Genomic DNA, 22,653 nt, shown 5'->3' with positions numbered 1-22,653 from the left:
CTGTGGGCAGGGCCGGTATAAGGATGTTTCGTGCCCTAGGCAAAACTTCCACCTTGCACCCTCCCCCTCCCTGAGCCTTGCGGCAGCTCCCCACCTCCCCCCCCTACGCCCTGAGGCCCCCCCGCATGGCAGCTCCCTATCCCCCCCTCCGCCCTGAGGTGTGCCCCCCTGCAGCAACTCCCCACCCTGGCCAGGGAACCATGCAGCAGCTCCCCACCCCAGCTCACCTCTGCTTCTCTCCCTCCCCCAGCCTGTGACAGCTCCCCACCCCTCTTCCACCCTGAGGTGTTCCCCCCCACGGCAGTTTCCCCCAGGCCGGGGAGCTGTGCGGCAGCTCCTCACCCCAGTTCACCTCTGCTCCGCCCCCTCCCCAAGCCCTGCGGCAGCTCCCCCCTCTCTGCCCTGAGGCACCCTCCCCCCAGCAGCTCCCCATCCTGCCCGGGGAGCAGTGATGCAGCTCCTCACCCCAGCTCCCCTCTGCTCCGCCTCCTCCCCGAGCACGTAGTAGCTGCTCCACTTCTCCCATCTCCCAGGCTTGCGGTGCCAAACAGCTGATTGGTGCTGCAAGCCTGGGAGGGAGAGAAGCAGAGCAGGGCGGCGTGCTCAGGGGAGGAGGCGGAGCAGAGGTGAGCTGGGGCGAGGAGCAGTTCTCCTGCCTGCCACCACCCCCTTTACTTGCCGCAGGTGGCCCTCCCTGCGCCCCCCTGCTCCAGATCCCTCTGTCTAAATGCTGATGACGACCGGGGCGGCTGAAGATCCTGCCACCGTGGTCACTGCCAAAGAAAATGCCACCCCCCAAATGCCAGTGCCCTAGGCGACCGCCTATGTCACCTAATAGGTTGCACCAGCCCTGTCTGTGGGAGTCAGATTTTGGAGCTTCTGAATGTAACAGCATGACCTGCCGTTTAAGCTGATGCTATTAAATAATATAAGAGAAAGTTCACGCTATTTCCCACCCTTTTTTCAAGACCCATGTGCAGTGCTCCCAAATTTATTTCCTCACCCCCGTATTTTCGGAGCACTCTGCATTCCTATACATATGTACAATTTCCTTTCTGTTTTCTTACCAAGTGAGAGTGTTTTTTTTTTAAAAAAAACCCTATACTTTAGTTGCATTGTATTAAAAACAAATAGGCAAAATTAAATAATGTTTCCCGTATGCAGCAAGTGATTCCATATTTGTTTCCAGTACTCTACATAAAATACATTACATCACTATCCATGTTGATCTAGTTACCAGTAGGAGTCTGTCAGAATTTCCGAGATTATAGCAACAACGTTCATATTTCTAGAATTAGGGTTTACCAGTTTTGCGTTTATAAACCTTTTTTCTCAGCCATAAAAATTCATTTTGGGCTAAGACTTGGCATAAAAAGAGCAGAACTCAACTGATTAAGTTCTTTTTGGTATTCCGATAGCTTGACTGTGCGGTGGGGATTAGTCCAGAAGGTAAATTAACTGCCTTTGGAATATTTAAAAATAATTTTGAAATGAAGACAAGTTTCTGTTTTAAAGCTAGTTTAATGGAGGTTTTTCTTCCCAAATTAGAAATTTCAGGTTCTTTGTTAGCAAGTGGATTTACTACACATGCAGGGCACCCATGTGTAAGGAACTAATGAACAGCATCTCTGGCCCCAGTTCTACAAAAAGAACAACATGGATGGCATAGACTCACTGAAATTAATGAGGCTCTGCATGGGATCATAGGTCTGCCCATGTGATTTAGGATGGGGTTGAATTCAGCTTTGACACAGTGTACTTGGTGTTACAGCCTTACAAGGCCATTACATTCTTCTGAGTCACTGACACCTACTTTGGCTTTGATATGCAGTTTTAGATGATCTGCAAAGTGAGCTCTAAAGAAACCATGATGGACTATCAAGTAAATAAAATGCATGTAAAAAGAAGAGTTTGTAATTATGTTTTAAATGTACATAATGGACTGGGGGGGAAATGAAGAAAATATTGTGTCCTATTCCGTCAACTCTCAAAAATTAATGCTCGATTAAAAACCAAAATAAAATGTATGTTGCTTAGGGTTTTAATGAACTACAAAAACAATTAAGTTCACATAATACTATAGCTCTAAATGATGTAAATATTTTCTACTATAAAATAAGCATCTACTTTATGTGTATTATAGAATGGCTGGGGAAATTGTCTGCCTAGAAGAAAACCTTTGTCATTTTTTCCTTTAAATTGGTTTGGCTTTTTTTTAAGTTATGCTAGTGTAAAAATACACTAGGTTGTTTCTTTAGCTTACATAACCCTAAAGCTGTTGCAGTTCAAAATATGAAATCTGGTCAGCAATTAGCTCAGACACTATATAAATACTGTTGTTGTCTTGGCCAAAAAGAAATTAGCTGAGATATTTAAAGTTGAAAGGGGAAATCAGTTAGTTGGAGGTTTTACCTCACAATGTAAATTACAGGGAGCCTCAGGACTGCTCTCTCTGGCATCCAGCTGCTCACAACCTCCAGGGACTGTTCCAACAACTGGGAATAGTTTGAGCATAGTAGCATTCTGGCCACATTCCCTTTTGCCTGACACGTTGCATACTGCAAAGGGGTGGCACAGATCTTCTGTGCCAGCTGTAGGTCACCCAGTTAAATAGGCTTTATGGGCCCTTTACACACCAGAAACTGCTGAAAAGAAACATGCTATGAAAGAGAATCAAGCCTTATGTGAACAATGACAGTATTTTCAATGACACAAACAGGCCATCAGAGAACTGACTGAACTCCATTACTTTCAGTTAGAAGAGAACCAGCAGCATAAGTGTGGATCCATCTAGATTTTTAGACAGCCCCTAGTAAAACAGCGTTCTGGTCCATACCTGGGGATCCTAAGCACTACCGCAATACAAATAATAATAAATAAGTAACAGAAAACTTTGAATTAGTTTCTAACGCCCCAAATGCTCAGCCTACAGGATGCTGAAAGTCTTCCTTAATTCCAGTGGAGTCTTCTAAACATTTTGTTGCCTTGCCCCATAGTGCATACAAATACTAAGATGTTCTTGTTACTGTTTTATTTTACTTTCAAGTTCAAACATTTCCTGCATTGTTATGGAGAAGTTAATTTCCTGTTTCACTTTCTGGAAGGTATTTAAAATGTTTTGGCTTACATGCTATGAGATTTCCCACTCAGGAAGGAGTGGGTTTTGGATTGAAATGGTTGGAATGTGATTCTGCTTCCCATTGTTTGCTGAATAAATATAGAACAGGCAAGTAAATTATGAGGATTTACTTTGATAGTTGGTTTCTGATGATATTATAAGCCACAAAAGTGAAGCTTGAGTTGCGGGCACAGTCGATCACTAAGATGGAAGCATAGTGCTCTCTTTCAAAATTCCCTTGCTTCACGATTGTATACAGATCATGGAACCAAATTCCAGTGCTATACCCCGGACAGACTATAGGCCAAATCCTACTTGGCTTATTCACAAGAGTTGTTCCATGGATTTTAATAGAACTACTCACATGAGTGAAGTGAACAAGATGAGACCTGCTTTCTCCCTCTTTGTCCAGCTGCTGTTGTCCCCCCTCCCACAGCTTCTCCTCTGTGACAATACCAATGAAACTGAGGAGAGATCAAAAAGCTTTATCTTCACTCTTCCCTGAATGCCTGCCACCACAGCATCTCTGCTTCCTAGTTTGTGTAAAAATAACTTTGCTTTACTGCCCCAGTAATTTTGTATTCTACGTTGCAGGAAGAAGTTTTGCTGCTCTACTAGGGTGAATTGGTTTCATCCTCTACCTCATGGCTATAAATTTAATTGGCTAAATCACATCACTGGCAGTGGCCCTGTAGTTAACCCTGGATTCCATGCTGGATAAATTCCATTCTCCCACATTGTTTGCTACTATTTTGGTGCAAAGAAAAGTCTCTCTAATTATGTTATAGTAAAACTGAACATAGTCTTCAGGAAAAAATTCAGCATAGGACAAAATTCACCCCCGAAAAAGTCCTATTTGCCATCTGAATTCTAATTAATCCCTTGATACTGAGTTGAAATGAAATATAGGATCTTGTGCAGGCCTTCCGTACTAAGGTCAGTTTCACCTGAAAAGGAAAAGGAGTACTTGTGGCACCTTAGAGACTAACAAATTTATTTGAGCATAAGCTTTCGTGGGCTCCAGCCCACTTCATCAGATGTATGTAGTGGAAAATACAGTAGGAAGATATATATATATACACACAGGAACATGAAACAATGGGTGTTATCATACACACTATAAGGAGAGTGATCAGTTAAGGTGAGCTATTATCAGCAGGAAAGAAAAAGAACTGTTTGTAGTGGTAATGAAAATGGCCCATTTCCAGCGATTGACAAGGAGATGTAAGGAACTGTGGGGGTGGGGGTGGGGAGAGGAAGGGGATAATAAGCATGGCAAAATAGTTTTACTTTTAGTTCCCCATACATATTACTACATGCATCCAGTGAAGTGGGCTGTAGCCCACAAAAACTTATGCACAAATAAATTTATTAGTCTCTAAGGTGCCACAAGTACTCCTGCTCTTTTTGCAGATACAGACTAACACAGCTGCTACTCAGAAAAGTTTCACCTCAGTCTCTTGACACCTAATCCCATTTACTTATATGAACACTGCACAACTATTTTCATACACACTGTGCTATACATTTACTTCTCACGAAAGGTGTGCTAGTGGTCTGAGCACAGGACCAGAAGCCAGGAACTTCAGAGTTTTAATTCCAGCACTAATACTGCCTCCCACTCTAGCCTTCATTACTTCACCTATAAAAGAGGGTTGTTACACGAGTAGTAGGATGGTCCAGTGGTTAGGACACTCACTGGGGACTTGGAAGATCTGGGCTCAATTCCCTGCTCTGCTACAGACTTCTTAGGTGACACTGGGAAAGTTACTTTCTCTGCACCTCTGTTCCCTATCTCACAGAGGTCTTGTGAGGATAAAGTCACTTAACATTGTGAAGTACTCAGATACTATAATAATGAGGGGCATATATGTTCCTTACATAGACAGACAGTTCTTCAGAAGCATGTTGTAAGGTGGAATTAAATAACTAACTAGGTATTCCAAAATAGTAGCCTAAAGTTAGGAGTTATTGGGTGCTCAACAATTCTGAAAATCAGGCAGTTGCCTAAATATGGTCTTAAGAAATTAATTTTAGGCACCCATTTTTAAACATATTGGTCTTTGTGTTCTATTTGGTTTTGAAAATGAAAAACACTATAGCAAACTGCTAAGTATGATTGGACAAGAAACTCAGAAATAAGTCCCTAAAGTAAGTCTCCTAAATCTATAGGTAAGCACATAAATATGTGCATGCTATCTCTGGGTGCTCATCACCTTCGAAAACCTGGCTACAGATCATAATGCCCAAATAAATTTGTTAGACTCTAAGGTGCCACTAGGACTTCTTGTTTTTGCTGATACAGACTAACATGGCTACCACTCAGAAACAGATCATAGTGCCTAATTTTAGGCATCAAAGATTTGCCCATTGTGCCTGTGAAAATGGGTCGACAGAAGTGTTTCTCAAACTTGGAATGCTGCTTGTGTAGGGAAAGCCCCTGGTGGGCTGGGCTGGTTTGTTTACCTGCCGCATCCACAGGTCCGGCCAACTACGGCTCCCACTGGCCGCGTTTCACTGCTCCAGGCCAATGGGGGCTGCAGGAAGTGGTGCGGGCCGAGGAATATACTGGCTGCCACTTCCCGCAGCTCCCATTGGCCTGGGGCAGCGAACCGCGGCCAGTGGGAGCCGCAATTGGCTGAACCTGCGGATGGGGCAGGTAAACAAACCAGCCCAGCCCACCAGGAGCTTTCCCTACACTAGCGGCATCCCAAGTTTGGGAAACACTGGTCTATAGGATCAGCCTTTGAGATCTGGCAAGCTTTCCAGACCATTACCCAAATCTGTGTTTGGGCAATTTAAAAAAAAAATTGTTTGCATTATGTACCTGACAGGCAGTAGTGACTCCAAATTAGTGAATATTGCGTGGGCTTAAAGACATATTTACATACTAAATGGACACATCAACTTTCTAGCATCATATTGATCCACCTTTTTGGAAGCAACGGCTTTAAATAGTGAAAGAGATTCCAGTCTCTGAAATGTAAGTAGCAAAATTGCACTTCTCAGGACTCTGCCAATGCCCTTCCCTGGTTGGTTCATAAAAGATTCCAGGTTTCATCTTAAAGCCATTTGTGCTATCCGTTCCCAAAAATCAAGGTAACATTTCACTGCATGTGTAGTAACCAAGTGGAATTGTTGCCACTGCTGTTTTATAACACTTGGGGAGGGGAGCCCTCTGTTGCAATAAGAAGCCCAGGCCCAACCTGCCCCTCCCAGGGTCAACACCATGCTGTTTTTCTGGCTGAAGAAAAGTATGACCCAATACTACACTACTCTAAAACCAGCCAGAGGAGATTCTGCAGCACAACACAAGATGCTTCCTCTTCCTCATCCCAGATGCAACAGAATCACCTGCTGTTATTTAAAGGACAACATCACAGGCATGGTTTTTATTTTCTCTCAGTTTTATGCATGATATTCATGAAGGGTCCTGCTTGCAATATTTGCTGAAAATTGCCATTTTAGTGAACATAAGATTCTTGTCAATAAGCTCATTTTCTAGAATATTCACGGTAAGTGCACACAACTGAAGTCAATTCATTAATGTGATTGAGCATGTGGAAAATATTTCGCAGTATTTGCCCAGCTTTATTCATGAATATGCAAAAAAAATAGCGGGGATTTAATTGAAACTGTTTTGCAACCTTAACTACCATGGGTGCACGTACTATTGTATAATAAACCAGTGTAACATTTCAAGCATAACAAATAATAAACAATAACATAATAAACCAGTGTTAAAGTTCATCCATCACAATTTGTTCTAAGCTAAAAATGTGTGCACAGTTTGTGAGCACACCACAGCAGCACAATGGCAGATTTTCTGGGGAAGGCTGATTTCTTTGTTCCTAATCTCTGAGATTAGTCGTGCAATCTAAAGATGTTCTACAGAAAGACCGGGAACATCCACCACATATACAAGCCATTTTGTTCCATAGGGATCACGAGGGAACTTCTTAGACATGTAGCCAACAAGCTGTGCGTGTTCTTCTGAATAATAAGGAGAACATATGTTAAAACAGCACATGCTTGAAAAACATTTTAATGAGAGTTAAAAGATGCATTAAAATAAACGTGATAGGTTCAGTATGTGTATGCAGTATTCACATCTATGGATATGGGAAGATAATAAATGCAGCATATTGTAATAGCATAAACTTCTCACTCAACCCAAACAGCTCAAGCACAGAAGCCCTTGCTAAGTCTGCACGTTTGTTAAATCTAAACAGGAAAGGAAATACCAAACATGTTAGCCAAGCTTCACAGTTGCTCCGCCAGCTCTTACAAATAGTAAGCTGTTCAGTATAAAATGCTCATCAGTGTTTACAGATACAGGATCAAAAGAGAATGAATACATAATCATGAAAAGTCACAAAATAGAAGACGATGCAACTACATTGCAAAATATACTAATTCCATTTGTAAGTTTAATTGTATTTATTACATAGTTGCAGAAAACCTAGGGAGAGTAGTTAAAATTCAACTAAAATATAAAATTATGACAGTTAAATTCTAGACTAGATTTTTGGAAGCCATGAGAAAAATCTGAATTCACAATTGAAAAATAAATCCGAAGATTCTTCCACACATGTGGGTTAAAGGTTCAGACAAGCTATTGGGCCATATCTGTTTTTAATTGTCACAACAGATGTAATAAAGTCAATTCTTTGACCTTTCAGAGTGAAGTATAACAAAGCAAACCAGTGAAAGATCTTCTAAATAATATATTTTATTTTTAAAGATCTGAGCTAAACTGCTTTATGCAGATGCTGCCCAACAGATACATCCTAGAATAATATTTACAGTCATTAATAATTTCTATTTATACTCTGAGTGCTGCCATAACGGTAATTTGACAACAAAATCCATCCTGAACTATTACCAACACCCTCTAGGATTCAACAAATCCTGATACAATTGTGCTAGTCCTAATCACAGATTTCAAAATAAATACAACTTGACAAGCCATATTTAATAACGACCAACAAAAAAAGTAACAGGGTCTGCATTTGTCTAATATTTTAATATGCAATATTTAATATTTCACCCATCTTATACAAAATAAACATGTGATCAGGTAACATAAGGACAAAGAGAAATTTGCTGTTCAAAAGACTGCTGAGTAAATAATGTCTATGTGATCTGAAAACAAGTTTTAGAAATGCCGTTTATTTTAGCTTTTCAGTGGAATCCCAGCAAAGTTCAAAAAGCACCAGCAGATAACTTCAAAACAATACAGCCATGTTCTCAGTGCTAATAAATGTCTCAGCGAAAGAGTCTATGCTAATTAATAGCCTCAGTCATTTTTATGAAGTCCCACTGGCATTTGATTTATGTGTCTGTACTGTAGAGTTCCTGACCCCATTTCTAAAGACTAAACAAAATATGTGCTGCACAGCAAAGCAGAAGAAGACTAAAGTTTCCATGGAGTCAAAAAATAATGCAATGCTTTAACCAAAACATTAGGGATTCATTTGACAATAAAAGTTGCTGAGGAACTAGTTAATGGGCTATGTTTAAAAGGATTTCATTATCACTAGGTCACTTACATGCTTATTTGTACACACTTCAAACTCAAGGTTAATTTTAGTTGGACATAAATAGTCTTGCGGGATTCATCCCAGGCTATTATTGCAGCTAGGGTTGTCAACTCTGACTGAATCTATTCCGGGAGATTTTTTTTTTTCCCCCAACATGACAATGTCATTTTCTTAAAATAGCCTATTAAAATCTCCCGGATTGCTTTCAATAGTCACAAGGAGCTCGATGCCAATTCTGGGAGACTCCAGCCCAATCCTGGAGGGTTGGCAACCCAAATTGCAGCACACTCATTGGGTTGACTTACCTTATTCACTGTTTGTGAATTACTGGAAGGGAGGAAGCAATGAGTGTTCCTTGAAGAGACTTCCTTGTATCTCTCTTGCTGTGTCTCAGCTAGTTTGTTTGGTGAACTCCCATTATCAACTGCCAAAAAGAATCTTTTGGTCCGTATAGGTGGCAGGATCTGGTAGAAAAGATAGATACCCACCACCAGCACCAGAAGGAAGGGCCGAGGGCGACAGAGCCTGCGGCAAGCGGGAATCTGCCCACAAACCATGACCACTTCGCCCTTCTCACTTTGCCCTTTTCCACATCACAGGAACATTTGCAGCAGCCACTTTCCATCGGCACAAAAAAGGCAAAGGAGCGTTTTTCCACAACTAATTCAAGTTCTTCCCATTCCTGCTGCCGAATTCCCCCATGGTACTGAACAAGAAGTCATAGGTCCGAAAGGCAGAGAGCACTCCAGAGAGCTCTTCATAAAGGTTACAGGAACAGAATCCAACCTGTGCAAAACACAGACAAACAAATAGCAATCATCATCACACTAATGAGCCTGCCTTAGCCTTTCTCCAATGCAGAGTTTGCATTGCATACGCGCAATCAGCTGAGGAGCAGAAATCTTTACCCCAGCTCTGCAGAAGAAACTACAGGCACACAATAGAATCCAGGGAAGCAATAAGTAAAATTTAACATATGTCTTGCATGGCTGAAGACTGTCCAGGCTTTATGATTTTTTTTCCTATTGTATTTTCAATCCCCACTTTGTTTTTACTGTTTCCTTCATTCCAGTCCTTTTTAAATTGCCCTTTTCCTGTCAGCACACACCCCTGTCAGTGAGCATTTTTCTGGCATCTGCCAGACTATGAAGACTTTCCTTTGGGTTTGTTTTGTTCCAATTCGAGTTCAAAGTTATGTTTACTTACTCAGTTCTTATCCTGACAGAAGTTTTCCATTCTCCCCGAAAGGGCTGCTGATTAAAACCATTTGGAACAACTCAGCCTTATGACTCCAGCTCATCTCACATAGACAGACAGACATACACACAGTCCTGCATCCACCATCTGAACTCAATTGGGCCACAGACATCATATAAAGAAAGGCTGGACGGCACAGGAGGTGGGGCTAACTTCACTCAGCTCTGAAGAGGCACAGATTGGGAACTGGAGAAGCAATGTTAGATCTGAATCAGAAACAAAAAGTGTCCTTGCTCATATAAAATGTGTATTTCCAAATTACAGTCACATAACAGTTATTTAAAAGTCTCCTGTTACTGTAACAACTCAGACTGAAAATAACTTTGCAGATAGTGGAGAATCTGACCATCATGTGCAGCATTTAAATCCAATTTTACAAATATATTGTTAACATTTCCACTAACCAGACTTACTTGTGTATATCACTTCCAGCACTGCCATGGCAATACATGGTGAACCTCAGTGGTGTACAGTGTATTTAATATCACTGCATGAAAATCTCCCCTATTTAATAGAAAAGATGGAAAGAAGGAAAGACAGCCAGAAAGACTCCAAGTAAAGTATTCAGTATCTCAACAACAGAAGTGCCTGGTTACTACTTCCCCCTGCTGACACAAGACAAGGGCTGAACAGACTCAAACAGTTTAGGGGCTCAGCATTATCATCGCAAACCTAAGCTGCTTATATGATAACGTTCCTTTTACTAAAAATCTTTGTATATATATCCCATGCACTTTGTTCTGTCTTCTTAACTGTATATGAAAAAAAGAAACGACATTCCCAGGACCCAAACTCTCTCATATACAGAACAGCAATACCACCTTCCTAGCATCGTACTGAGATTAGCACTTTGTGCAGTTGTGGGAAGTGATGTTTATACCTGTGTTTGAAGTAGTTGTGTTTATTTGGATTTGGAGTCTATTTTCTCTAATGCCGGATTTAAAACATCACGATGCATATTAAAAAATGCCACATAAGCACATTTAAAAACTGATGTCTCTGGTTTATTTCTTAATCACAGCAATTCCTGTAATAGTTACTGCTTGGTGTGTTGACTGTGAATTTTTAGTCTCATTTCTGGCATTGTAATCATACAGATTGTCTTAAATTGATTCCCAGGTTACTGGGAACAAGAAAAGGATTCTAAAGAACATCCACACTCTCCACTGGAGAACATTTTCTCTCCATACAAAGAACACCCTTCTGTTCCCCAGGGAAATGTTCCTAATGCCAGTTCCAGTGTATTGCTGCAGTATATCACTACAGCCTCAGATCCTCAGCCACTCCTCCAGGTGTCTTATGCCGCTCCAGCAAAACAGCTAGAAAGCCAGTGAATCCATCTAGCTGGGGATTGTCCTTGCATGGGAGAAACCCTGAGCGCCCTAGACCTGGCCCCAGGATCTCAAAGTTCTTCTGTGCCTTCCTCCTCCAGTTGCACTCAGCTCATGGTAGATGCAGACTAATAAGCTGGGTGTTTGTCTTCTTGCAGCATTTCCAGCAAATACTGCAAGACCACCAGATTTCACAGTGTTATAAGACCCCAGTAGCAGGAACAAAATGCCGCCTTTCATGCACTGTTTATTTTTCTCTCCCATCCCTGTGCCTTTTTTCCATGTTGTCCCTATATACAGAATCCTGGTTAGCAATATTGCCAACCCTAAAAGTTCAACAATCATGAGTTAGGCTCTAGCAGTCATGAAATTTTTTAATCCCATTTTTTGGTCTGTCTTTTGATTTTTTTGAACTCCACCTACCCATCCCAAATGTGTGTGTGGTTGTTATAGAGTTGCCAGCTTTCCCAAATATATGGAGTAAGATAATTTCGGCCCCTGCGGCGGGTTCTCTCATGGGAGGACCCATGTGTGATCAAATGACAATGATCTGTATACAATGCTGGGGCAGAGCTTTCAGCTTCACCCCAAGCCCAAAATTCTAATGAATTAATTCTGTGTCATCCCCGCTCCCCAAACACCATAGCTGCCTGATCCTCTCCCCATCCCCACATCATTTCTGCCCTCCCCATATCTCTTTTTCCCAGCCCGTTAATTAAATATCCACCCCTCCCAGCAACTCCTTACCCCTCAGTTCACCTCTGCTCCTCCAGGTGTTCTTCAGTCCTCTCTTCCAGGCTTGGTAGGGGGGACAACTGCAGGGGTTGCTCACTCCCTCTCCCCTTTCCCTGGTCTGGTGTTGCAATGATGGGGTCAGGGAAGAGCACGCCACCTCATGGTTTCTGCTGTGGAGCAGTTCTCTGCTAATCTACTTTGCCCAGCTGCAGCAAAGAGTGGGCTAGCATCTCCAATATTTCTCTCTCTATTTTTTTGTAGTTTCCTTCTCAGAGAAGAGCTTGAGTACCTGCCTCTTGTGCTGCTCAGGGCAATCTCAACCAACGGCAGAATGAAACTAACATGATTCTTGTTATTTTTACAGCTGCCCACAGGATTCCAACTCCACACCAGGGGCCAGGTTCTCATCTTGTTTATTTCTTTGATTTTTTTTACACTTCAGATATTACACTGACACAAATGTAAATTAGGGGTAATTCCACTGGAGTTGTACACGGGAGTATAGATAACAGGGGTAAGTGTGATCAGAATCATGCCTCAGGAGTCCAAAAATCGGAAGATTAATTTTATTATATATATGTGTGAAGGAGTGTACTGCCTGTCCCACCCCCTTAAGTGGCAGACTGGGTTGTAATCAAGGAATCCCTGCCCCACCCTACGGCTGGGCTGTATAAACAGAAAGAAGACACAAGCTGAGCAAGAGAGAGAGGAGTTGAAGCCAGGCAGCTGTTTCTACTCAGGCTAGTCTCTGACAACCTAACTAGAGACTGTGAATTTTAAGTCTGGGAGCTGAACCAGAGTCCTGAGGTGAGGTCCTTATGAACTGCATATTATAGTTGCTTCTGTCCTGAAACCCTATTGAAAGGGAATGTGCTGTTTGTTAGTGTGTGTTGGCTTCTTCTTCTCCTGGGCTGTTAAAGTGAACCAAATGCTACTCCAATGAGAGGAAATTAAGGTGGGTCATGCTCACAGCGCCACATAGGGCTGCAAGCAGTTGCCCACTGCTTTACAATATAGTATATAAATAAAATCAGAGGACAAATCAGATCAAAAATTAGAAGATATTATTTATATGTATTCTTGGTCATATGTAATGTCATCCAGTTTCCAAACTCTTAGCAAGAAGCTAACCCCTAACATTTTGATGTTGAAAATTTGGTCAACTGTAGACAGAAGTTGGAGCTGCTTGTTCCACTTAGTATGGGCAGTTCCCTGCTACAGCTCCTATTGCACCTGCTTGGTGCTCTCTGGGCTGGCTCCCTCTCTTTCTCTCCCCCGACCCCCTTTCACCTGGGATTTCCTGCTGTTTGCTCCGGCAGCAGCAGTCTATTTTCCTCCTCTGCACTGAGTGGACAGCTCAGATTTCCTGGGCCTAGGGGCCTTTGCAGCCAAAATCTGACAGCAGTGGCCTCTGGTGGCCCCAGCAGGAATTCCACCCACATCTAGCTCAGCCTGAAATCAGAGTCAAAGAGTAACTGATAACATTTAAGGAGAGGATAATGGAAGCCAGGGAGACCATGTGGAACTTTAACTTCTTCATCAACCTATTGAACTTTTGAAGGTCTATAATAGGTCTGAGCCAATCCTTGGCTTTTGGGATTAGGAAATGCCGAGAATAGAACTGCCTGCACCTGAACTCCAGAGGGACTTTCTCTACTGTTCCAAGTTGTAGGAGCGTTTGCACCTCCTGCATGAGAAGTTGCCCATGAGAAGGGTCCCTGAAGACGGACGGGGAAGGAGGGTGGGAAGGCAGGAGTGAACAGAATTGGAGAGAATATCCCAATTCTACCATGCTCAAGACCCATTGGTCTGAGGCAATTTCTGCCCAGGCATGGTAGAAATGGGAGAGATGATTCACAAAGGGAGGGGAAGGATTCTGGATTTGGACTGGTGCGTCACCCCCAGGCGCACCCTCAAAAGTTTGGCTTGGAGCTGAGGGCTGCTTTGCTGAACCATAGTCCTGGTTAGAGGAGGACTGAGAGGGTCTCCGTCTATTACTCCTGCCCCGCTTCCTACTATAGACTTGTGTAGGGGGAGCAGGGTAGAAGCGAGGGGTAGGCTGCAGCTTAAAATGTTTCCTCTGCGGGGCTGGTATATTAAGCCCCAGGAACTTCAGTGGTGCCTGTGAGTCTTTAAGACTGTGGAGCTTCGAGTCTGTCTGCTCCAAGAAAAGTCCTGAGCCACTGATAGACAAGTCTTGAATTTTCTGCTGGACTTCATGCAGAAGCCCCAACACCTGAAGCCATGAGCTCCTTCTTGTAGCCATGGCTGTTGACACAATTCAGATTGCTGAGTCCTCTGAATCTAGGGAAGCCTGTAAGCAGACCCTCCCGACCACCTTGTCTTCCTCGAGAACAGCAGCAAACTCTGAGCAAGAGTCCTCTGGAAGTAGCTCCTTGAATCTGGACATGTTCCAAGAGCTAAAACTGTAGTGGCTGGGGACTGCCTGCTGGTTGGCAATGTGAAGCTGGAGCCACCTAGTAGAATACACCTTCCTACCAAAGAGATCCAGCTTCTTCACCTCCTTAGACTTAGGAATAGGTCCTGGTTGTCCTTGCCTTTCCTTTTCACTGGAAGCCACCACCACCAAAGTGCCCGGCTGAGGATGAGAGAACAGGTACTCATACCCTTTTGGAGGCACAAAATACTTTCTCTCCACAACTTTGGCTGTGGGAGGGAGGGGAGGCGGGCATTTGCCACAATGTTTTAGTAGTGTTCTGGATGGTCTTAATGAGGGGCAAAGCCACCCTAATGGACCTTCAGGCACCAGAATGTCGACCATTGGGTCGATCTACTCCAACACCTCCTCCGCCTGCATGCCCAAATTCTGAGCCTCCCTTCTGAGTAACTCCTGGTGGGCTCTGTTGTCCATGACTTGCAGCGTGGTGGATGTTCTCACCACTGCCTCATCAGGGAAAGATAAAGAGGATGTCTGTGGAGATCCCCCTGTGCCAACACATTTTGCATGGTGTCTGGACCAGTACCAGCTTCTGGGCCCGTGCTGTCTCAGTGCTGGGTCTCACTGTGGTCTCAGTGCTGGCCTTTGTGCCCATCTATTAGCCTCGGAAAGGTTCCCAAGCTACAGATGATGATGATGATGATGATGGAGGGGCCCGGGCCTCCAATACCACCAATAATCTGGACTTCATCTCTTGGGCTTGGTGGTAGGCCCCCGGGGTCGAGAAGGGCCACTGTGCTGGTGCCTGCCACTCCGGTGGCCATGGCATCATAGGCAACGGCTGCCCTTCCTCTTGTCTGGAGTAGTGTCGAGAATGGTGCAGGCTTTGCCTAGAAGCATACGACTCCGCTTCCGAGTCCAACGAGGACTCAAACCTTGGCAACACAGAGTGAGACAGTGCCAGGGAGCGGTGCTGAGGTGAGGGTGAGCAGTGCCACATCATCGTTGGTTTGCTCTTAGAAGGCACGGTGCAGGTGCCCATGCAGGGAACTGCGCTGTCATCACTCTACGGTGTGCCTGGCCGCCTCAAAGGTGTCCGGCATGGAAGGAAGGTCTAAGTCCTCCTAGAACCAGACTCAACGGACCTCCCTGTGAGGCTGGAGTCGATGGTGCCGGCCGAGTCTGAGCCGCAGCAGGGTGTCCTGGTGCGGGATGCACCCTGCTGGTGCCTCCTTGCTCCACTGCTTTAGTGGGAGAGCAACCTCTGCCAGTCTTTTTTTTTTTCTTGTGCAGCACCAGCAAATGGTATCCATGCCTGGCATTGCACCGGAAGTCATCTTCGGCGCTGGGGACTGGTGGTGCTGAGGGTACCTGGAGCCAGAGTACTTTCTCAGTGCCATAGCCTCTCTTACTGACACCGGCATGCTCCTCATTGAAGTGCTGGGCTTGGGGTTGGGGACGCCACCTGTGCCAGTGGTGGAACAAGGGCTGACTCCATCAGGAGCAAATTTAACCTAAAGTCCCTCTCCTTCTTAGTCCTTTGGCAGAAGCCTCTGCTGATTCTGCACTTTTCAGTCTGATGGGCTTCCCAAGCAGGAGTCATGTGGATCTCCCTTTGGCATAGGCTTCAGACAGGACCTGCATGGTTTGAACTTCTGAGACCATGTCATGCCTCGGTCCCTGGGAGGCAAAAACGTGGTGAGGGGAAACCCCCAAAACTTATCTTAACTATGAACTACTGAAAACTAACTAATACTATCAGAGGGGTAGCCATGTTAGTCTGGATCTGTAAAATGCAACAGAGAGTCCTGTGGCATCTTTAAGACTAACAGATGTATTGGACCATAAGCTTTCACCCATGAAAGCTTATACTCCAATACATCTATTAGTCTTAAAGGTGCCACAGGACTCTCTGTTGCTTTTAACTAATACTAAGTTTTTAACTATTTACAGATTCAACAAATCCACTAAGGGTTTGGCTTGCTGTAGCAAGAGAAGAGAGCTGCTCCAATGACTGTCACTAGTGGTAAGAAGGAACTGAAGAGGCGGCAGGTTCGCAGGTACCTATATACACACCGCCATGAAGGTGCAACTCCAGGGTGCTCCACAGCCAACCTGACAGGTACCTCTAGGGAAAAAACCTTCTGACAACTGTGCATGCAGTGTGCACACACCTACTTGGAATCAACATGAGCAAGCACTCGAACTGAAGCATCTGATGCCCCGCACTGGCATTTATATTACTTTAGCTCTTAATGTGTCTTTTTCTATGTGAATGTTTACATTTCTCCATGCTACGTCTCCTCTCTCCCTTCTTGCATCCACTTCCTTCCTTCCCTCTTCTACCAGAGAAAAACATTACTGCCTCTGTTCTTATAGCTTCCTCTAGCCCTTGTCTATACTCTCTCCCCAGCACCATCTCTATATTTCTCTCATGGTCTTTCCCTCCTGTTGTCTCAGTAGATAGCTCCATATCTCTTAAGCTCATAAACCCAAAGTTTTCTTAGTAGCATCTCATCTCCCAATTCCAACCTCTAGCTCCCTCCAGTTTCCACTTTCCTACTCTTCACCCAAACTCGTTTCCACTACCTCCTGCCCCTCTCATGGGGTGTAGAACTGCCCTGTTACCTCTTCACTCTTGTAGACCTCTAAATGTGTTTTGTTTCGCCCAGCAGCCTTTTAGCATCTCCTTGCAGCTTGTCTTCCCTGTTACTCAGAGCAAGTACACATTGAAACACCCATTCTGTAGCAGCTACTGGGAAAAGCAATGAAACAGGCCTCATAAGTTGAGTATTTCTTTCCTCTTTTGCTCAAAGGGGGGTTGCACACCATGCATCTCTTCTCTCCTCCAGTGCTAACTGAACTGGTACCCCACCCCACTTACTCTCACTCAGTCACAGTCTAATGGACAACAACACGGCAGACAAGTCTCTATGCTTCTCTTGTTCTGCTAAGCAATGTGAAAGGCAGAGTAAGGCAGCCTCCCCTCCAAGAGTCCCATAATGTCTAGAAAAATGAAGAAAACCCAGGCTATCCTAGAAAATCCATGCCAGCCAGTACTTGACTTTCCACATAATTACCCTGAGGGACCTCCAGCACTGGGCATAGCTTTGCTTCAAGAAATCCACATATCAGACACTGAAGTAGAAAAACAAGAGGATTATCTTTCCTCTTCCATCCTCCTTTCTGACCTGGGTCTCTTCCTGTTCACCAGCTCATTCCCTATATGCCTTGAATATCATATTTCTTTCTGACCCATCTACCACTGCCTTTCTGTCTCTTCTCCTTCACTGCTCCCATGATCAGGAACATCCTCCCCATTGTAAGCAGATTGCGTTTCCAAATAAAAGCATCAAACTCTTGAATTAGCATCCTGGTCTCCCCATGCTCAGTAATTCTCTGCTTTGTTTAGGGAATAGGGGGGGACAAAGCATGGTATAAACAGAAGAGGGATACAGTCTGGGTTGTACACATTTTTATGTATAGAAAGTAATGGTTATAAAATGAGATGGGACACTTTTGTATGAAATGCCATCTATTTCTTATTGTCCTTTTGGTAAATTAATCCACATCACAGCATTTGTTTTTCTGAAGCTAAAATAGGCAAATAAACTTCATACTTTCTGATCCAGATATCCTGCATTATCTTAGTTCGTCAAGATCTTTTCCGGAGGAAAAAAGTCCCAAATGAACAATTCTTATGGCTCGAGTCATGGCTGACACTGATGTCACCCATTTACCTTCCACCCTAAAAATCATCATAGAATGAAGAGATAGAAAAAAAGACTTTAGATTATCTAATCTCCTTTTTATTTGGTACAAAGAAGAGAATTTATAACCTAACAACTCAAATTTTGAGATATCTTATAACACTTACTCTTCTGGTTCCCATTTTAAAACTTTTTTTGCTTCACTGGCTTCAATCATTTTCAAGGATATCTTCCATCCCCCATGCTCTAGGCCTTAATCCAGCAAACACTCAGACAAGTGAGTAACTTTAAACATGTCTGTAGTCCCATTGACTGCATGTGTGTGTCTGAAGGACAAGGGCCTAAATATTCTGCACCGATGTACTCCTTCACACCATTCATTGTATTTTTTGCAGCGTCTTCTGACAGCATCAAGGTTGGGATATTTTTTTCCTGGCACACTGAATGTTCCCCCCCACAATGCTCACCTCATTTGTGCTCAGTTTAAAAATAGTCATGACATTTTCCTGTAGTCTATCCCCAGCTCTCATGATACCTGTACATCCAACCTTATGAAAAGCTATTATTTTTCACATTACAGCATTAACCAACAGTAGATACTTTAGATATTTTATAGATAGGATAATCATATTATGATCAGAATATAAGGTAAGCAAAGCATAATAGGTAAAATGTGTCTTTTGATATGTTAGGCATTTAAGAAGCTTGCCTCAAGCATATACCACAAACACGGCCAATATCATAGGGGGGAAAAGTGCAGAGGTCTTCATAAGTACAGGAAGCTGAGGATTGGAAAAAAGTTATAGTACAAGGAAACACATCATTTAGAGATACAGATCACTCTGCAGGATATGCCATTTTGTCGCCCTAATGATCAAGCAAAGGAAGATAATACTGTTTCCGCATTTAGTAAGCAGTTTTGTAATCTGTTTAAAATGAGTTCTGATTCAAGGATCAGAACATTCTGTACAGCTATACAGTTTCTTTCTAGAGTCTGATTGCATCCAACAATTACTACAGAACAGGAGAACTATATATGGGATAGTATCAGAGGGGTAGCCGTGTTAGTCTGGATCTGTAAAAGCAACAAAGAATCCTGTGGCACTTTATAGACTAAAAGTTAGTCTATAAGGTGCCACAGGATTCTTTGCTGCTTTTATATATGGGATAGAGGTTATTGGGGGAGAAATAATAATACTCTAAACACTTTAATTTTAAATAATCAATCCTCACAATTACCCACTTTACAGGAATGTTACATTTTATTGTAACAGATAAAGAAACTGAAGCAACCAGGGTAAGTAAACTACCAATGGCCACATAACAAGTTACTAAAACAGCTGGCATTAGATTTAGCAGTTCCTGGTTTCTAGTCCCACAGTGAATCACTACATGCCTTCTCAATGAGGGTATGTTGAATTACACAGAGTGCTACCCTCAACATGCCCGACTACCCAGCTATTGAACCTGGTTGGGAGAAAACAGACCGAAAGCTGAAAGGAAGGGAAGGATGTCATGCTGAACTGCAGAGATAATGCTTGAGTTGTCAGGAACTGGCGCGTGAAATTGTGAGCCCGTTAGCGAGAATTTTTAAGCAATCGATAAACTCGGGGGCTGTGCCGTATGACTGGAGGATTTCTAATGTAGTTCCTATTTTTAAGAAAGGGAATAAAAGTGATCCGGGTAATTATAGGCCTGTTAGCTTGACGTCTGTAGTATGCAAGGTCTTGGAAAAAATTTTAAGGGAGAAAGTAGTTAAGGACATAGAGGTCAATGGTAATTGGGATGAATTGCAACACGGATTTAGTAAAGGTAGATCGTGTCAAACCAATCTGATCTCCTTCTTTGAGAAGGTGACGGATTACTTAGATAAAGGAAATGCGGTGGATATAATTTACCTAGATTTCAGTAAGGCGTTCGACACAGTTCCGCACGGGGAACTGTTAGTCAAATTGGAAAAGATGGGAATGAATATGCAAGTTGTAAGGTGGATAAGGAACTGGTTAAAGGGGAGACTCCAGAAGGTCGTATTGAAAGGTGAATTGTCAGGCTGGAAGGAGGTCACTAGTGGAGTCCCTCAAGGATCGGTTTTGGGACCGATCTTATTTAACCTTTTTATTACTGACCTTGGCACAAAGAGTGGGAATGTGCTAATAAAGTTTGCGGATGACACGAAGCTGGGGGGTATTGCTAACACGGAGAAGGACAGGGATACTATTCAGGAAGATCTGAACCACCTTGTAAACTGGAGTAATAGAAATAGGATGAAATACAATAGTGAAAAGTGCAAGGTTATGCACTTAGGAATTAATAATAAGAATTTTGGATATACATTGGGGGCACATCAGTTAGAAGCGACGGAGAAGGAGAAGGACCTTGGGGTACTGGTTGATAGCAGGATGACTATGAGTCGCCAATGTGATACGGCTGTTAAAAAAGCAAATGCGATTTTGGGATGCATCAGGCGGGGTATTTCCTGCAAGGATAAGGAGGTGTTAGTACCGTTATACAAGGCGTTGGTGAGGCCCCATCTGGAATACTGTGTGCAGTTCTGGTGTCCCATGTTCAAGAAGGATGAATTCAAACTGGAACAGGTTCAGAGACGGGCTACAAGGATGATCCGAGGAATGGAAAAACTGCCCTATGAAAGGAGACTCAAAGAGCTTGGCTTGTTTAGCCTGGCCAAAAGAAGGCTGCGGGGGGATATGCTTGCTCTATATAAATATATCAGGGGGTTAACGTTAGGGAGGGAGAGGAATTATTTAAGTTTAGTACTAATGTAGGCACGAGGACGAATGGGTATAAACTGGATATTAGGAAGTTTAGACTTGAAATTAGACGAAGGTTTCTAACCATTAGAGGAGTGAAGTTCTGGAACAGCCTTCCGAGGGAAGTAGTGGGGGCAAAAGACTTTTCTGGCTTTAAGACAAAGCTTGATAAGTATATGGAGGGGATGTTATGATAGGATCGTTAATTTGGGCAATTGATCTTGGATTACCACCAGATAGGTCTGCTCAATGGTCTGTGGGGAGATGTTGGATGGAATGGGAACTGAGTTACTGCAGAGAATTCCTTCTTGGGTGCTGGCTGGTGACTCTTGCCCACATGCTCAGGGTTTAGCTGATCGCCATATTTGGGGTCGGGAAGGAATTTTCCTCCAGGGCGGATTGGCTGGGACCCTGGAGGTTTTTCGCCTTCCCCTGCAGCGTGGGGCATGGGTCGCTTGCTGGTGATTTCTCTGCAGCTTGAGGTCTTCAAACCAATTTTGAGGATTTCAATAACTCGGTCCTGGGATAGGGGTTGTTATAAAATTGGATGGGTGGGGTTCTGTGGCCTGCCTTGTGCAGGAGGTCAGACTAGATGATCAGATTGGTCCCTTCTGACCTATGAGTCTATGAGTCAGTGGGTGATCTTAGTCAGTTTGATTGAATGGGTAATGTGTAAAGTTGTCATTCAAGGCAAGAGTCTTTTGATCAAACAATGTCTAAGAGATGTATATCAAGGTTGGTGGGCCTAAAACATATCCTACCATCTTTTTCTTCATTTAATAATTAGTTTTAATATAAGTGGAATTGAAAATGTTAATAGAACCGTTTTATGGGTTGTATTACTATTATTTCTACTGTGGAAGCATTTAATAGCTCCATGCACTACTTCCTGTACAAACAGAGTCATATGTTCTGCAAAGGCTTGCTTTTGCAAAATACTGAAATATGAGCAAATGTGACCTTTAAAGGATCCCTTTACGATACATTATGACGAATTTTTATTCACAAATTAGATGAACAGACTTGTTTTGGTTTTAATTTGGTATTAATCTGGACTGATCGGATTTCACAGTAATGCTTTTAAAAAGTTTACATTAAAAGAAGCATATTGAAGCAGATAGAAAAAACAAATGAAACCAGATGTTGACAACCACATGAGTAGTTGTATTTACATGTGGAACATGGAAGATTTTTTTATATTAAGTTTTTAAGAAAAGAGTTAAGAGCCCATTTAAAGTCCTCTAGCTGTTAGATAGCAAGGTATGAAATCTGTTCCATGATATGTTTTAGAATGATCTGCTGCAGTTAAACAACTAGAATATGTTTTCCCCTCATTAAAATAAAATTTGCAGGCTTACATTTAAACACAACAGGAAGAACATTTAGAATCCTTTCTTTAAATTGTTCATTATTCTGCTCCTCAACTCCTTCACTCTCAACAGAAATTCCCATCACATACCTTTCAGCCACTTAGCAGAAATGTTCAAGTAAAGAGTAGTAAATAGATGAGTGTTAGGAAAGTATTTTAAAGATGGAAAGCACAATAGACATGCCAAATGTTGCACATATGCGGGAGAACCCACCATAACATTTTCAGATTTTTCCAAATGTATGTGTATTGAGAGAGGAATGAGGGAGCTCATTGAATGTTGAGATTCCTTACATAAAATATCACTTGTACATTTTCATAGCCCATATTTTACATGCTTGGCTTAAAGCACTGCAAGAACTAACAAAAATAATACATAGCAGGAAAGGCTGGATAGCACTGAATGAAGAAATTAATCTCTCAA

General features: G+C 42.9%; 1 protein-coding gene across 3 annotated transcripts in view; it reads right to left on the bottom strand.

Moving 5' to 3' along the window:
- Positions 1 to 10,371, bottom strand: part of CPED1 (cadherin like and PC-esterase domain containing 1) — a 232,083-nt gene extending 221,712 nt beyond the window's left edge. For 2 of the 3 annotated variants that reach the window (XR_003998531.1, XM_030549097.1), the window contains exons 1-3: positions 10,332 to 10,371; positions 9,868 to 10,104; positions 8,967 to 9,447 (exon numbers count right to left, since the gene is read on the bottom strand). Coding sequence is in view for 2 of the 3 variants with exons in the window: in XM_030549097.1 (XP_030404957.1) it covers positions 8,967 to 9,218 (252 nt within the window). In the remaining variant the exon portion in view is untranslated. Of the gene's footprint in view, positions 1 to 8,966; positions 9,448 to 9,569; positions 9,692 to 9,867; positions 10,105 to 10,331 lie in introns of those variants that run through there. The other variant, XM_030549098.1, reaches the window with a different exon arrangement.
- Between the last annotated feature and the right edge of the window lie 12,282 nt (positions 10,372 to 22,653).

Source organism: Gopherus evgoodei, chromosome 1 (genome assembly GCF_007399415.2).
Source record: "Gopherus evgoodei ecotype Sinaloan lineage chromosome 1, rGopEvg1_v1.p, whole genome shotgun sequence".
Lineage (NCBI taxonomy): Eukaryota > Metazoa > Chordata > Testudines > Testudinidae > Gopherus > Gopherus evgoodei.
This window is presented reverse-complemented; position numbering and strand designations above follow the sequence as displayed.